Source organism: Dryobates pubescens, chromosome 11 (assembly GCF_014839835.1).
Source record: "Dryobates pubescens isolate bDryPub1 chromosome 11, bDryPub1.pri, whole genome shotgun sequence".
Lineage (NCBI taxonomy): Eukaryota > Metazoa > Chordata > Aves > Piciformes > Picidae > Dryobates > Dryobates pubescens.
The window spans coordinates 3,695,001-3,712,198 of NC_071622.1; the positions used below are offsets into that span (position 1 = coordinate 3,695,001).

The window sequence follows — 17,198 nt, forward strand, 5'->3', positions numbered from 1 at the left end:
ACCTTTAAATAATAATTCCCCATATGGCACAGTAATCTTTGATACACTTAGGTTTGAAGTAAGTTAGCTCAAGTACATCACCATAGTGATGCACTTCGAAGGATCTGAGCTGGACACCTCTGCATAACAACTCCACACTGAAGAGATTTCTTGGAGGGGGCTTTCTCTGCCTGTTTGCATTTTCAGACTCAGTGTGGGTTTCTGAAGCTCTCTTTAGATGTTTCATGTAACACAAACCTGCAGGACGATGTACATGTTAACTTTGGCTACATCAAGACCTGAGAAACCATTTTCCCCTCATAATGACTATTTTCTTGGTGCTTTGAAGTATCTTGTTCCCCTTCTAGACAGAAATGCAAACTATTTCAGCAACCTTTTTCTGATAGTTCTCTCAATTCCTTCATAACCTAAAGAGTGTATCTCCCTGTAGACTAAAGGTGTCCTTTTTTTTTTGGCCAGGTCTTGGAATTTTCAGTTTTCTTTTCTGAGATTTATGAAATTCTCCTTCTTTAGAATGTACAGATTTCAGGAGCTGAGTAAAATGTATTGCCTAAGAAACGTTGATACTACAAATTTTGCATTGATTGCTACCACATTACATTTTGATGCTATTTCTTCTCATGACTTCTTTTGAGGGATACTTTAAGGACCTTCTGCATCCTCCTATGCCAGTTGCAAGCTATTTGTTTTATTTCCTTGTGCATTTTAAAGTGCAAACTATCAGTTTCAAGTGCTGCTTCTCTCATAAACTGTAAAGGGTAATTATGTTGTTAAACAACTGTCACATTTTATCTCAAAAATGTCAATTTCAATGACTTTCCCAAGTGCATTATGATCTTCTACAATAAGAGCTTGAAAAGCTGAATTCTTTCCTGGTATAAGACAAGCACCATAAATAGTGTCAGTTCCTACCAGAAGACTTTACCCCTGTTTTGTCATAACCTATTGTAATCAGCCTTAGCTTTGTAAGAAAGGCTGGTAGCAAATTTTGAAGTTACTATTAGTAATTAATTTGTTCAATGCTAGGTTCTATTGTCATTGGAATTTTTAAGCATACGGAACACGAGTGCTGCTGCTATAGACAGATTTGTTTGTCATCTTCTTACTGCTTTCTTCTTTTGCAAGAGATTGATACATCTGCTTGCTCTGTGGAGACAGTGTTTTTGAAACACTGCTTTGAGTGGCCATGATGGTTATTTTTATTAAATATGACATATTATGAGGAGAGGCTGAGGGAGCTGGGGTTGCTTAGCCTGCAGAAGAGGAGGCTCAGGGGAGACCGTCTTGCTCTCTACAACTACCTGAAAGGAGGTTGTAGCCAGGTGGGGTTTGATCTCTTCTCCCAGGCAACCAGCAACAGAACAAGAGGACACAGTCTCAAGCTGCCCCAGGGGAAGTTTAGGCTGGAGGTGAGGTGAAAGTTCTTCCCAGAAAGAGTGATTTGCCATTGGAATGTGCTGCCCAGGGAGGTGGTGGAGTCCCCATCCCTGGAGGTGTTCAAAAAAGGATTGGATGTGGCACTTGAAGCCAAGGTTTAGTTGTCATGAGGTATTAGGTAATAGGTTGGACTTGGTGATCTCTCAGGTCTTTTCCAACCTTATTGATTCTATGTTCAAAAAAACTCATTAAAAGGAGTAGTTTCAGATTTTGGGGGGAGGGGGAAGAGACTGCTACTTCACATTTACTACTTCAACATTACTTCCAATTTCCGTATTTTTATTGACTGCAAATCAGAATGATCATGATAGAAATGATCATATGTATAGAGAGAAGTATTGGTAGGATAGATCAAGGCAGATTACCAAAACAGTGGTAATCATCACTGGAAAGAGTTTTTGAAGAACCTCCAGTATCTTACTTTCTCTGAAGCACCTAGCTGTAGACTGTCTCTAGCCATTACAGTCACTGAAGTAGCCTCATATCTCCTCCTGCACGTATGTAGCTTGTTTACCCTCTTAACTCCTCCTCTGTGGCTGATGCTCCAGCTGGGCTTTCCTCCAAACCAATTATGGATTTTGTCATGTAGTGATAGCAGTTTGTGTACATTAAGCTGTATCCCAGATTTCATAGGAGAGTGTTTCTGCTCTCATTTTTAGTGATCTACTCCTGAGATAACTCCCACTCAACAAGCTGCTTTGAAAGTAGGCTATAAAAATTGCCTTTGCTGATTAAATTACTCAGCCAGAGTTTAACCTACAATTATATCCTGTTAAAAATTTTTCCATTCTTTGTGCATTTGGAGCTTTATTTCAGAGATCTCCTTGTACCTTTATGAAGCTGCCACAGAGACATTTCTGAATTATTTGTTTGGTGGAGCAGTCAGAGTTCTTTACAAGAGGACTCACAAAGAGTATGGTTTGCCATAAGCAGTAAGCGCTGAGGTTCTTGGAGCACTCAGTGGAGAGAGACTTCAGATTGAGTTAACAGTACTGGTCTTGTTTAGATACTCTAATTCACCTTGCAGAAACTAAAAAATGCATTTCAGTGCCAAGACATTATAGAAGGCCTACATTTACTTCATGTCCTGCTGAGAGAAGATTGCAAGAGCTGTTATTAAAGACTCCTTTTCTCCTCAGTCATTTAATAGTAGCAGCTTCTCTTTTATTCTGTGCTCTCAGAGAGCAGAATAGGAAGTGATAATCTCCTTGGAATACAGCAGACACCTGTTTGATAAGTGGTAATTGCATTATTCCTGGAGGATTATCACAGTGGTGCTTGCTTCTTTGTAATGAAGCTCAAGTACATAAGCAGAGCAAAGCTTCCCTAGAAGATGTATGAAAATCTATTGCAACAGATTCAAGGTGTTTGGGACTCTGTAAACAGAGCCTTCGCTTTAAGTGTATGGAAGGGGAGCTTACCGTGTGATAGCAGAAGAAAGCTAGGTAAAACTGAGCAGTACTTCTGTTTATTTTATATTTGCTGTTGCTAGAACTTCACTTGAGGCTTGTTCCAGTTGTGTGCAAAGCCTGATATAGTAGTCTCAGATGCCTCCTTTCCAAAAAGTGGTATTTAAATAATATCAAATTAGTGCATAGGTAACTTTTTTAACGCGTAGAATGGAACTGATCGTCTCCTCAGTTGGGAATTTTTTGTTTAAGTCCAATAAACTGTTGATAAAATCTGGAACCAAGAAAATGCTAGTTGATAAATCTATTTAGACAGATAATTTCCTCTGCCAAGCAAGAGAAGAGCCCTGTTTTCAATAGCAATCGCTGGACTGAATTCCTTTTCTAAGTGTTGTTGCTGCCCAGTGGTCAAAACATAGACCTAGGACAGATTTGTAGTTCTGTAGACTGTATTTAGGACATTTAGTAAAACACTTCACTTAAGCAAATCATGCCCTCACATTTCTAAGAGGAGGCTTGAGATTTAATGCTGGACTTTTGTAAAAGTCAAAGAAAAGTAGCTACAGGGCCTCAGATGGATTTCAGAAGAAACAGGCCACCTTGGTTTTGTTAGATAGCTAGGAAAATCCAGTCTAAAATGTTGGGAGTATTTCCTGTTTTCTCTGTCTTAAAGGATCTTTATATTCAGAGACCTCTATAAATGCTTCTTTTTTGCAGTTATTTATATTCTTCATCTTTTGCTTGTCACACTTGAAACTGTCATACATCAACCAAACATATTTACTAATGTAGTTACACTGGATGAATTATTCTGGATATTTCAGAATGCTGAAATATGGTTTAATATAAGTACAATTTAGTATATCCAGTTTTCCCTTTAACTGAGGAGGTTGTGTACTCAGTGCTTTTAATTGTACTGATGTGAAGAGTTAAAGGCCTTTTCATCTATTCCAGGTAAGGGAAACAGAAAATAAGAAACAATCATCCTTTTCAGAAGCCCATTTGTAAGATGTCAGTAAGACTGTGTTTTCAAAAGGCTAACATTGCAAAAATCCAGTTCCTTGAAAAGTAATATCCAGGAAGAAGAGGCAGCATAAAAAGCTTATCAGTGTTTGAACCATTTCTTGGAAGCAGTGTTGCTAGCACAACTGCTTGAACTCTGCCAAGGAATTATATAGTGCTGGAAACATATCCAGGCACTCTTCTGTTTGCCATCCAAAGCATTGTACAACGCTGTGAAGTAAATGGCATCCCACCATAGACCAGAAACATGCCAAGTATTTGGCTGATACTCTTTGTGCATGCAAAGCAGTTCCCGAGATGTATCTGTGAATGTCTTTGGGCAATATGTTATCAGGATGAATCCAATTGGTTATTGGTTTATACAGTTGGGTTTTATTTCACTGACAATTGTGTCTTGCCTTAAAAAAATCTCAACAATTCTCTGTGTCTTCTGAATATAGCAAAAATAAGGTGATTTGTGATCAGATGTAGAACAAACAGTATTATTATACTCTCTTCTATGGCAGTTGCACAGTTGCTTAAGTAATTTAGCAGAAACCCAACAGTGTGTTTCAGCACTGAAGCCAGCAAATGACACAGGACAATGTTTGTACCTCGGTTACTTTTCAGCCCTTACACTGTGAAGAATTTTGAGGAAAGGAATAGTAGAAAAACAGGTTACCTCTGTTTAGGGTTTTTGCAATTCTTATGAGTCTGAATTGAAGTGCAGCTGAATTTTCTACAATTGCCATTAGAGTATCAAAGGCAACAACAGTAAGCAGCATCACAAAATACTGTAGCCAGACTGCAGAGAATGTGATGGTCCTCAGGGGACTGATGGTTGAGCGGATGCTGGTGCTTCCACATGTTTTCAGGTAGTAGATGGGCTTTTGTCCTTTTTCTGATAGGCCTGTTCGTTTGTTTACTTCGAGCCTCCTCTCATTTGGCAACATGAAATGGATGAGTACTTTGACTCCTGCTATTTGTTGTCACCCAAAGGCGGTCTGTCTCTAGCTTGGGAAAGGTTGGGCATCCCAGTTTATCTGTTAATAACACTATTAGTTGTAAAAGATCTTGTTTTAGTGAAAGAATATTTCTTTGTGGTTCTTGAGGCATTCAGGAATGTATAGTGAGTTCTGACCTGTTCCCAGGCACGTATGGTTTATAGATCAGTTCACACAGGTGTACTTATTAATAAACTCACTTAACCAATTTACATGCATAAGTTTCAACCACCGAGTAATTGGTGAAAGCACTGCTGAGGAACTGGAAATTTGGGAAATGTGTCATTATTTGCATATCAGTATAAAGCAATTACTAAATTAAAGAGTGCACGTTGTGACAAACATGAAGCTCCTTTACTGTTGCTTTGTCAGTGCACATTAACATCAGCTTGATGTGAAAGCCTGGCTTTCTCTGCGTGAACTAAAAATCCTAAGGCAGAAGTACACAATGAATTGCCCAGAGTTTGGAGGCTAGCACACTGAATTGCCTTGGGGTTCAGGCCGAGGAAAGAAAAAACTGATGTAAAAGACCATTGAGAAAACGTATCAGTGGAAAGTAATTAACTCAAGATCCACAATTAGCCTCATGGTCTATACTTAACTGTGTTCCAGGTCTTTCAGCATGTATTTAATTCTGTTACCCTGTGTTTCAAGTAGCTGCAAATGGCTTGGCAGATTTTTCATCCTTTTTAATATTTACAGTTTTTGTCTAAGAGGAAGAATGAGCTCTGTAAGTGATCGTGGGTATTTATTTCAGCCTCTCAAGTATATGTCTTGCTTAGTAGAATCTCTTGTACAAAGAAATATTATTTTCCTTTTGTTTCCCTTGAATATATTTGTGGCTTGAAGCGACATTAAGTACTACAGTATCCGTCCTTCAGCTTTAATTCCTAACTTGCCTAACTAGGCTTAATCAAATGAGAAATAATCAAAACCAGGGATAATTTTCTCTTTCATTCAGCTAGCAAATGAGTGATAGATTCACAGTACTATGGCTGGTGATTAACAGCAACCGTAGCAAAAATTGGCATGTGTGTTCAACCAGCGTACCAGAGCTGGGTGTTCCCAGAGAACAGGCACAACTTTTTCTCAAGCTTGTACAGAATCTCTCAGCAGTGTTTTGTGAAGCTTGCTTTATCTTGGTTATCGCTGCCACTGCAGCAGCCCTCATCTGATGTCTGAAAGACACAAGCGGCCACTCACTGTGTCGTGGACTCTTCTGCAGCCTCCTTTCTCCCACTCCATGTGCTGTTTATCCACAAGTGTTTCCAGGGCATCTGGAAGCAGATGCCTTCAGCCTGTTGTGTAAAGCATCTCCCGAGGTTGTGCCTTTATGCTGCAGCCTTTGCAATAAACTGCCAAAGAATTTTGGAGGATTCAGCAAAGCAGTCTCTTAATCCTGATCTAAAGAATTTATCAATTTTTGAAAGTTCATTAATATTTAAGACACTTCTTTTTTTTTCTCCCAATTCAGGTATTTCAAAACTTTTAGGTTCTGTGGTTTAGCTCTCTAGCATTCCTTTGTGATTTTAATCTTCATGGCAGTTCAAAGATCTACCATGGGAACATCACTGAAATCCTTGGAATGAATTTCCTACAACCTGTGTTGACAGGTTTAAATTACGTACTCTGACACTGTTCTTGTGGCTGGATTAGAAACTTTTTTCAAGTTAAACCTGCGATAAGTAATTGTCACAGCGCGCTGGCACAATGCTAATGTGAAGTGACATGTCCAAACTGGCCTCAGTAACATGAAGAACCCTAACAGGTGTGAGGGGTGGATCTTCCCATGGGCCCTGCTGAACTTCTAACAGGGGAAAAATAGGAGAAAAAGTGAAATGAACCTTGAATAAAGCTGTCAGCAGTAATTATCTCAGCAACACTTTGTGAAGAGTTAAAATAAGCATTGCTGATTTATAACCTGAACACACTCCACCCTAGAGATTTTTTTTTCATCCAGTTAGTGTTTAAAATGAAATGTTGAGTACCTGTCAAGAGGTGGGTTTTTTTTTTTGGGTGGGTTGGTTGGTTGGGTTTGTTTTTTTTTTTTGTATTGAGGATGCATAATGAAAATGAAGTTATTTTCCAGAGGAAGTTAATTTCAAGGGCTGTCAAAATTTTTTAAGCTCTTCTGTTCATTTTAATGTTTGTACAGTGCTTTAATAAACCAAACAAACCTAGAGCATACTTGACTGTTTTTCCCAGCTAATGCTGTTTGCTGTCAAAAGATGACACGGCTAACGGAGAATTGCATCCACTTGTAATTGTTGTTCAAGGAGGGAGGAGGCTTTACATGATAAGGAGCTGAGCTTTGGTTGGCTGATGAATTTTCTGAAGTTATGTACTAAATTGCACTAAGCTTGAACAGCAGTCTCTTGTTGACCAGTAAAGCTTGAGGAGAGCCCTTCTGTACAATAAATCTCTCTGAGTCTTGTAACTGATTTCATAGTGTAAAAAAGCACCTTTGTTTCAGTAAAGTTAAAAAAAAAAAAGGGCATTTGTTAGACTATTTCTATTTTTTTTTTTTTAATTTGAATGTGCCTTCATTTTAGAGTGGTTTGCTTGTTGCTGTGGCAACACTTGTTTCATGTATACAATGTATTTCAGTATGGATAGAATTAATTTTGCAGTCTGCTTCTAATGAAAGAATTCTTGCAAGGTTCGAGAAAAGAGCAAAGCAGAAGATAAACATTAATTCACAGCAAACCTTTAATCCCTTGAAGTTTTAACCATTACTTTTAAACGTGGACATGTGCGAATTCTTAAATCATATATCGCTCTGTGCGATTACACGCCGAAAACAAGGCAGATTATTTAGTGTGTAATTACACAGCGATAAGTGATGGGTTTGGCACTGCTGAGCACCTATTTGTTCCCAAGGAATTTAGTGAGGGTTTGCCTGAGCACAACAGGCTGCCCACACGTGTTTAGTAATGCTTGATTAAACACTGAGAACCAGAGCCGTGGCAAAAACCAATTTAATATGAATGATTTCTTGTGCCATAGCATCATTCCTCTGGAATCGATGAGACTCTCGAGTAGCCTCACAAATGATGTGAGCTGCTTGGGAGTCCACTGCCTCCTTCGTTTCTGGGTGTTTGCATCTCCAACCAGAGGAGCGTGGAGCAATCTGGAGAATAGCAAAAAGATTTCCCCACACTTTTCTTTTACCCTGCTTCAGTATTCATGTTGAAGGGCTGTGCTGGATGCATTTGGAAATCACCGTTTTCTTCAATTGTTTGTGTAATGGAAAACTTCAGGTGTGAAATCCCAACTTCCTCTGCCATCATTCACATGCTCAACATCTCCTCCCTCCATTTTACACTTTGATTTGTCTCCATATGCCACATTAGCTGCTATCTCTCTTTCAGCTCACAGATACTCCTTCCTTTAGACTTTACTTCTTTAATCTCAAAAAGGACAGATTGCAAAAGAAAGATGGAAAATGGTAATGTTAGTGAGCTGGGAGCAGCAGCCTGACCAGTCTTACTGCAGAATAACTGCTTTTCTAGGCTTTTCAAGTAGGTGGCTTTCTGGGGAGTAATGTTAGGTCAAACTGCTCTGCAATCCCATAGATCACCCTGAACTTCTGATTTAAAAGAACTGAGGTCTGAGGCATAGGTGTGCCTTCACCCAGCCCTGCTGAAAAAGTATTTCTCTTTCATTTCCCATTCTGCAGTTAGTATGGTAATCTTTTTGAGCAGGGAAGTTAATTTGTCTAGTGAGGAGAGAGAGGTGACATCTTGTTAGGCTGGAAGAAATTAACTTACTTGAATTCTTATGAGATCTGTTCATCAAGAAGAGATTAGCAATGATAAATATGCCTTGCAGACATCTAAACTGAACTTTGTCTAGCCTAAGGAGTGAGAGAATTTCTTGCTTATCACACTGTTACCTCTCCTAGTTGAATGGATGGAGAGAATGGAAGGGCTCCTTCGCAGGAGCTATTCAGCCAAGACAGAGAAAAATGTTGGTTTATTTTGTCTTGTTTACTACCTTACTACTCTTGGTGCCCCTGGAACTATGAAAGTGTTTGATGTCCAGCACACCTAATATCCAAACTTAGTAGTACCGTACACATATAGGATATAGTAGAATAGTTGGGACAGAAACATGCCTTCTCAAACTTTGTTCCTTTTCAGACTTCATGTAGTTGTCTTCAAAGGAGATCAGATATGGTGTTTTTTTCACCCTAGATTCAAGCAAATGCTTGCACACAGACATCTGTAGTGTCACTGGCATTTCTGCTCAGGGAATTAGCTCATGCTACAATAAAAATGCAGATAACAGAATGGTAAATTTTATGTGATGTTTGGTAAAGCCCCTTCCTTGCCCCTCTATCCTTACTCATTCTCTTACCTGATATGGGCACTAAAGCATTGTAGAAGCTAATCCAATATGGATGGAAGTGAGATTTTTGCAGTGGAGACACTTGCCAGTCATGGAATATTTTGCAATGAGCACCTGTGTCTTATGTTATTTTGAATGGTGTGTTATGAAATGTATTTGGTCATGCTTGTTTCTTTATACATTAGCCATGTATCAGTGAGTAAACCAGTCAATGAAGAGGCAAAGCAAGTCACACTTTGAGCACAGTGAAAGGGCTGTCACATGGAGTATTTGAACCAGGAATAGATTTCAGCCTGTAGGCAACATTGAGTTCGTTTCTGATTAAGAGTTTTTTGTGCTCTGTGTGTGTTACAGATCTCCATGCAGGTACTGCAGAACACTGTCTAGCCTCTAGAAAGAGCTCTTGTTCAGCTGATGACCAATCCTGATTTAGAAATACTATTCTGGGATAACATTTTGATGCTTATTAATATATTTGTTTCTAACACGAAACCACAACTAGCTAATATGGACAGGCCAAAGTGCTAAAGAGCAGCTATGAATGTCTGTTAGATTGCAGAGTTGGTATGTACTGCAACAATAATTACTGAGGATGGTTAGACATTTGTAGCTGGAGAATTCACCTTGTTAAAACAGCTGTGATTCAAAGACTATTCTTAATTAATTAGATAACTTTTTACTCACATTGACTTCACAATGCTTTTAATAGTAGTCTGAATGTTGCTCACATACTTCTATTATTCCCAGGGTCTTGGGTTTCAAGAAAAGAAACACCAAAAGGAAGGGGTTTTGGGTTTTGAGATGTTTGCATCTTTTCTATCAAAATTTCTGGCATGTTTTTCTGGTGATCTTATCTTGCTTCTTAAGCAGAGCTTTGATTGTGCAATGATAATATTCTCAAACCAATACTGAGATAACAGAGAGCTATTGCAGTTTCCAACTTGTGGAGGTAGTTTATCCAGGCAGAACTCTGTATTATAATACATGCTAACAGCAGATTTATTGCAGCACCTACTCTCTGGCCTTGATTTTTTCCCTCTTGCTCAAGAAGGAGAAAGCAGGCATTGCTAGTTTACACCAGAATTAATATCAATACCCAATTAAGAGTAATTCTGTAACTGATTGGATGTGGTGCTCTCAAGAAACTGCATTACAGTATGATGGGGTGGGAAAGGCACTGCACAAGGTTGTTCAAGGAGGACAGCTCATTGTCTTGGGTAGTTGTGAAAGCTACAGCAAACAGGAATTAGAGATGCCATCTGGAAAGTTTGGCAATTCAGTCACTTGAGTGTTCCTTAACTGCTTTAGATTATAAAAACCAGGAAGCTAAATTATACACTTTGTATGCTAACCCCACATTTGAATCTGTGCAAGTTTTAATTCTACCTATTCAATATTGTAGAGTCTGGAAGGATGCAACAGAAAGCATGTACCTCCTTGGTATGGAGTGGCATCTTGGGGAGGGTTTCTTTCTGTGACTTCTCCCATCTAGCCGTGTTAGCGAGTGCAGCTGGAAAGCTGGAACCATTTTACCTAACTTTTTCAGCATGCTAAGACTGGAGGGCAGGTTATTAAGACTTGCTTTTGCCTACAAGCTGACCTTGAGGAGGACTGGGAGGAAGGGTCTGCTTTTTGTGGGAGATTTATGGAGGAAAGTCGAGTATTGGAAAACAGGCTTTTTGTGTACTTCAGAATTTTGTTTGCTTACCTTATCTCTGAGCATTAAAGGCAGAAAACATGGATTCTTTTCTTTTACCTCAGGAGGAAATTGCACCACGAAAATCCTCCCATTTAGTTTTTGATTTAAGTAGATTATATACAGCCAAACATAAATCTGCATTGGAAGTAGAGCTGATTGAATAATTGCACTGATTTGTAGCAGTCAAGTTATACAGAGATTACAGTTGTGGTCTTTTTTTACTTTGTATTGAAATATCTAGCAGTTATGTCCACTGCAAGGTTTTTATTCTGCTCTGGGTTTGTATTGTCAGGTAATGCCTGTTGCTTCATTTGCTGTGCACGAGCAAGGGTAATCAGGCATATTTGATAGACTCCTCTCTTTTGCATGTGGATCAAGGGGTTTGTGACTTTTTTTTCCTGATGCTTTGTTTGACCTTTGAATTTCTGCGAGCAGATGATCAAGAATCTCTCATTTAAGTCCAAAAATATTATATTAGAAAAGAAAATATTTTGCCATGGAAAAATACCACTTCAGTCACTTGGAAAGGATTCTTCAAGCAGCTCAAACAATAAAGATAGTCACTGTGTTACAGTGACTAGAATTGTTTCTCATTTAAAGTGGTCTTTTAAACAGTCAAAAGCTGTTTTATAAAGTTGACAGCTACCAGGTGATATAAGCTGAAGGACCACATTTAATAACTTGCCCCAGAGTGGTTAAGTGCCTGTGTGTTCAGGTAGATGTTTTAATCTACATTAAAGCAAACCAAGCAAGCAGAACTCCCACACACTCGGAAACCTCAAAACTCTCATTACTCGTGTAGCAAACACTTACCAAAGAGCAGAAAATAAATTGCTATTCCTGCTTTTCTTAAACATTATCACTTACACTTGCTTGTTTTCTGTGGTTCTTGATGATTAAAGAGCTACATGCTTTTAGAGAAAAGGGATCCCTTGATGGCATGTATCCTGTGAGCAGCATGTCAAAGTGATACTAAAGCAGATCCATTACCTGTGGCTCTCATCTTCTGGTTCTTGTAGGCTTGTTTTGCCTCTTTCACCTGTGAATCTGTGGAGTTCCTGATGACTGTGGTGGAGAGCTTTGCTCCAAGGCTAGCTGATATGGAAGCTGTTTTACTAAAGATGGTTAACATTCTCCACAGCAGTTTGGCAGGTCGTTCTCCATCTCATTCCTCTGCGAAGGCCATACTTTGCAACAATAAGCACTGAGAGGATAATGACAGGCCTAAATGGATAAGTCTGTGTACTATGTGCTTGTAAGGACTTGCCTGTGTTTCTACCATAATTTATTTTTAAAGCATGTTCTGACTTAAATTCAGGCAGCCTAGTGGCAAAATTCAGATAACTGGATTGTTATTCAGATAACTGGATTGTTAGAGAGACGTCTCAGTATTTACATGGAGCAAAGAGTGAGCGTTTCCAAACTGATCGTGATAGTTGAGGCTGAGAATGTTCCAGTTCTTTACAGGCTGTTGCTTTAAGCTGGCCACTTGAGATGTCCATCTATATTCAATAAGGTAACCTGAAGCTCTTAGTGCTTGCCTTCATACTTTCCACATCAAATACAGTTGCCATAAGAAGCTCTTTTGAGGTGCTGGTTTTCCTCATCACTGTGTGGCTGCTCCTGAGGAAGACCAATTTGTCACATCCAATTACTACTTCCTTGATGCGGTACACTGAGCCTGTAGTTTTTGTATCATCTTTTCTCAGTGGAGAGAGTTCTGCAGTTGCAGTTGTTCTGGTGGTTTTGTTCTTTCATGTTCCTTCTGCTGCTTATCTTGCTTATATTTGCAGTGTCTTGATCAGATATCTCTGCACTGATACAGGGGGCTGAGTTTGTTCCTTCCTTTGTAATTGCAGAAGTGTGCAAGAGTGCCAACAAACTATAGAAGGCTGCTAGCTTGTGAGATTATGGACTCATAATTTATTATTCTGAGCATGCAACTTCAGTATTCTGGAGTTAAATGCTCTCATTGTTTATTTGGTTTTTCGTTTGGGTGTTTGGTTTTTTTCCTTGTTAAGACATTTCTATCATGAAATATTTTTTTAAACAGCCTTTTTAGGTTGTTCTAAAAGGTATTTCTAGAAGCTTCCCCATAAAAATGATACTTTCTAACAGGAAGAATCATCTATTGTTTAAAGCACCTAGTCTCACTGCAGATTTGGCAAATATTGCTAGGCTGACCAGGAAAGTTTTTGGCAAAGAATCCTGCATTTGGATTGGGAAAGGTGTTGCTTAACTTTATCCCTCAATTACTAATGCTGGCAATTGAAATACGACTCATCTTGCACTGAATGCTTACAACTAAGTTCAGTGTCTCAGAGTAAGGAAGTACAGGTGAGAATTAAGCTACTCTTTTACCCACCTCCCTCACCTCCCCCAAATTGTAAAGTTTGGTAGTTTCTTTTAGCAGCTAAAATATACTTCAAGTATTCTTTGTGCAATTTTAGTCCAGGTTGTACCTTTTTGTATGTCAGCAGCAATCCATTCACTATCACTGCTGTCTCCTGCAAGGACTGTCCTGGTACCACTGTCCCCGGAATGTTTCAAGGCTTCAGTTTTATTATCCTTCTCCTGATGAAGCTCTAGGAGGTCAGATAGGAGGTAATTTGAACAAGCACAAGCAATCTACACACAGTGTTCTACAAGAGATCTGTAATCATCTGGAGTTACTTTTTGCAAGTCATTCTATTTCCAATTATGTTTCATTTTCCACCTTGTACCTTTCAGCTATGAGACCTTTTGACTGGGGATTTGCATGTGTGTACATTTACTGCACAGAAAAAATGGACTTATTTTACTTATAATAAGTTATTTCATAATCTCCATCTAGCTGATTACTGATGGCAGGAGTCCTGCATATGTGTTTGGCAATGTCTCTTCTTGTGCACGTCAAATTCAAGCCATAGCACTTGCAGAACTTGGAGAAGGTAATAGGGTTACTCAGTGTGGTGGGTTGAAGTTTCCCCCCAGCATTAACTTTGCCAGACCAACTCAGTTAGAAGCAAAATGAAGCTATAATAAGTTTTAAAGGCATAGCCTAAAACCACCACACTAGGCTACAAACCAGCATTTTCAGTGGTGGAGCTGGTAAAAATGTTTAGTCCATTCCTGTGGGATGGTGCTGTGAAACAACAATTAATTTATCTGATGTACTGCAGCACTGTTGGGGAATAGGCAGATGCAGTATTTAGAAAGAGAAAAAAAACAACTCTCAAGAGGCAGCCTGATGTCTAAACACTTCTTGCCACTCCTGTGGGTGCTCCCATCAGTAAATTGGCCTGTGTTCAAAAATTTGTAGAAGCTAAGGTTTGCTATCCATGGCTCCGGACTGAGCAGCCTGGAACGTGATCTTTTGCTTAGTGTTGATGTTTTTTTGTGATTTTCAAATTAAAGATTAAACTTCCTGCTGCAACAATCTCTCTTGAGGGAGCACTCTCCATTTTGGAACGAAGAGAGATATTCATGCTGACAGTTCATTTTGAAATGAAAAGCAAGGCTCGTGTTTGCCCCAGCCTTTCCTTTGCAAAATCTTCCGTAACAGGAAAAAAAGCCAAAGAGGAGAGCAATTTCTCACAGAAATGTGCACAAAACCCCCAACAATCCAGTAACTGTCTGGAGAGTAGGATGAAATGTGCTCTGATGTTGAACCCCTTCTGCTGTTAGCTCGTTTTTGAGAGACGCTTTGACACTATAATATAGGGTTGCAAATTGGAATTGCAACACCCTGCTATTGGGCCAAGTGATGAAGCAGCACAATAACTGCTTGCTTGATCTTACCAGTCTTTCTTTAATGTGTATGTAAAAGATCTCGGGAGCCTTTCCAAGCATCTGTCAGGCTGTTTGATGCTGTTAAATCAGGAACTTCAGGCTGTGTGTGGTTTGTGTCTGTATGCTTTACCACTATTTTATAGTGTGTGTGAACTATGGGGCAAAGTTTCAGGTTTTGTAACAGCGGTTGGCTTTTGTTTGTTATTAGAAACCTCATAAAAATACTAATTGAACTGGTGGATTACTACAGAGAATACAGTTCTTATGCTCTTGTCACAGGAGTTTCATAGGTAATTGGTCTTGACCTGTATGTCATCTTTAATATTTCATTTGCACCAGAGTATTATTACTCACTTCCTTTAAGATGATAGCTAGTCTTTTTTATGCAGCTAAACTTCTGTTTAACCTTGCTATGAGAATGTGACAGTAGGCTAGTTCAGACAGGTTAACATTCATTTGGTAACTAGCCTGCTTAATCAGCCTGCTTCAACCCGCAGCAAATTAGATCTGTGTGAGTTTTAGCAGACAAGTGATAAAGTCATTCTGAATTATGTATAAAAATAAATGGGGTATTTTCAGTGCTTGTGGCAGTCAAAGAAATTTAAGGCTTATGATTTATTCTTGGATTTTTGTTGAGGATAATTGAAATTAATTTTGCCTTAGTGTTTTTCCACTTGAATTGGGAGGCCGATGTATTTCTGAAATACTGAATTGTAAATCACTCGTTCTGTGTCCTGCAAAAGTAGTAATAATTCTCATAGGATCTAGAAACTCTTTTTATTTCTTCCCTGTGTTCCTTCTGAAGGATCCATTGTAAACAATATTTTAAACATACGGCCAGAATTGTCTTTCACTACATACCGGAATTGTACAGCATCAAATATTTTTGTCATTGCAAAATGAATTGACTGCCTTTATTTAAGAGCTATTCCCATTGTAAATGTATCCCCTCTGTTACCAAGCTAGGACTTAGTACTTGTGAAGATTCTGCTTGTGCTCATCAACCTTACTTGACCAAGATTGATGCACTGCTCCGAAGAGGGCAGAAGAATGAATGTTGGCTGACACTCTATAAAGATATGAGTGGGGTACTTGAAATGCAAGGATGATAGCAATGGTTCTGCTCACAGAGGAGTGGACAAGTCTTGTTTTCAGTCATATCAATTAGGAGATGTTTTTAATGCAACGTAGGATCAGAATTTGAAATATTGTTGTATGTCTTTGCGGGCATGTAGCCATTTTGTCTTTCAGGTGACACCATCTTCTTTCCATTTGTTGTATTGTCAGCTTCAAAAAGTTGAGATTTAGTCAGACAGCAACAGGCAGAAGTGCTGCTTCTGTTGACACAGGTTAATGAATGTCTATCCTGTGTGTGCTGACTGCATTTTCACCAGCAGTGTTGGGTTTCTGTGTCTCCTTGTTCATGTGAGAAACATAGCCTGTCCCTTTCACATTCAGTAATGACCAAGATGGAGATGAAATGTATTTTTTCAGCATCCATTGTGATTGTGTCTTTTATAATGTCTGCTGATAAATTGTTCTTTCATGATAATGGTTGGTTGTTTTTTTTAGGTGACTGAAATATGTTTCATCACTTGTATCAGAACTTACCATCTTCACATCAACATTTGCTTATTGATTAAGGAAAAACTTGCATTTATTTCATCAAAGCACACCACTGTAAATGTTAGCACATACAAATAATAGCTCAAACTTCAGTACTGATTTAGGAGAAAACAATTCAAGACAAGCTTGTTCTGATACTTTGTGCACACACATCTGTAAAACTCAGTTGATGTTTCTTTGAGTATTTTTATGTAAGGAATCATTTTAGATTTTAGGCTTCTTCCTTTGTGTTTGTGTAATTAATTCAGCCTTCTGCAGTGCAGTCTTCAGTTTGAATCTCAAAGCATCCTTAAAACCCCCACAACCTTCAGGTGAGACCATGGCTTTAATGAGCAATCATTGCTTTCTTTGTAGATGACTCTAGCTGTATCGGGACTAAGTTTTCCTTGCCATCGACTTACAGTTGGAAGAAGATCTTCACCCGTACAAACAAGGGAACAGTCAGAGGAGGTAAGAAGATCAGCTTTATTTTACCAGTATGCTCTGGGAGGAGCAGGGAAAGCTCATTTTGCCATGATTGCTGTCTCTGCTGTTGTCAAGTATGTCAGTAGCATTACATCTTAAAACAATCAATATACAGTTCCTGTAACTCCTAATTGTGAAAAAGGTGAGGAACTTGCTAAATGAGTTATTGAAGACAAAGAGGAAAAACAAAGTCATCAAGCCACAGTAAGCATTGACAAGTACTCCAAATTAAGTAGAAGGTTGGAATTTTTAGTATTAGCCAAAAGAGATGTCTGTACTCTATAATAAACTCCTGTTTTGTTGTTTCTAACTTAACAGTTTGGGTTAAAATTTCCAATGCCTTTGTCCTTCCTCGGGATTAATTCTAGTGTGAGCAGCTTTCCATTTTCCACACACTTTTTCTTACCATTTTGTTTAGAGAACTATAGCACATAA

General features: G+C 38.8%; 1 protein-coding gene across 1 annotated transcript in view; it reads left to right on the forward strand.

Annotated features, from left to right (window-relative positions):
* The window catches only part of FAF1 (Fas associated factor 1), a 180,061-nt gene that overhangs the window by 101,213 nt on the left and 61,650 nt on the right, over positions 1–17,198 (forward strand). The window contains exon 9 of the mRNA XM_009909019.2: positions 16,653–16,748. Coding sequence (XP_009907321.2) covers positions 16,653–16,748 — 96 coding nt within the window. The remainder of the gene's footprint in view (positions 1–16,652; positions 16,749–17,198) is intronic.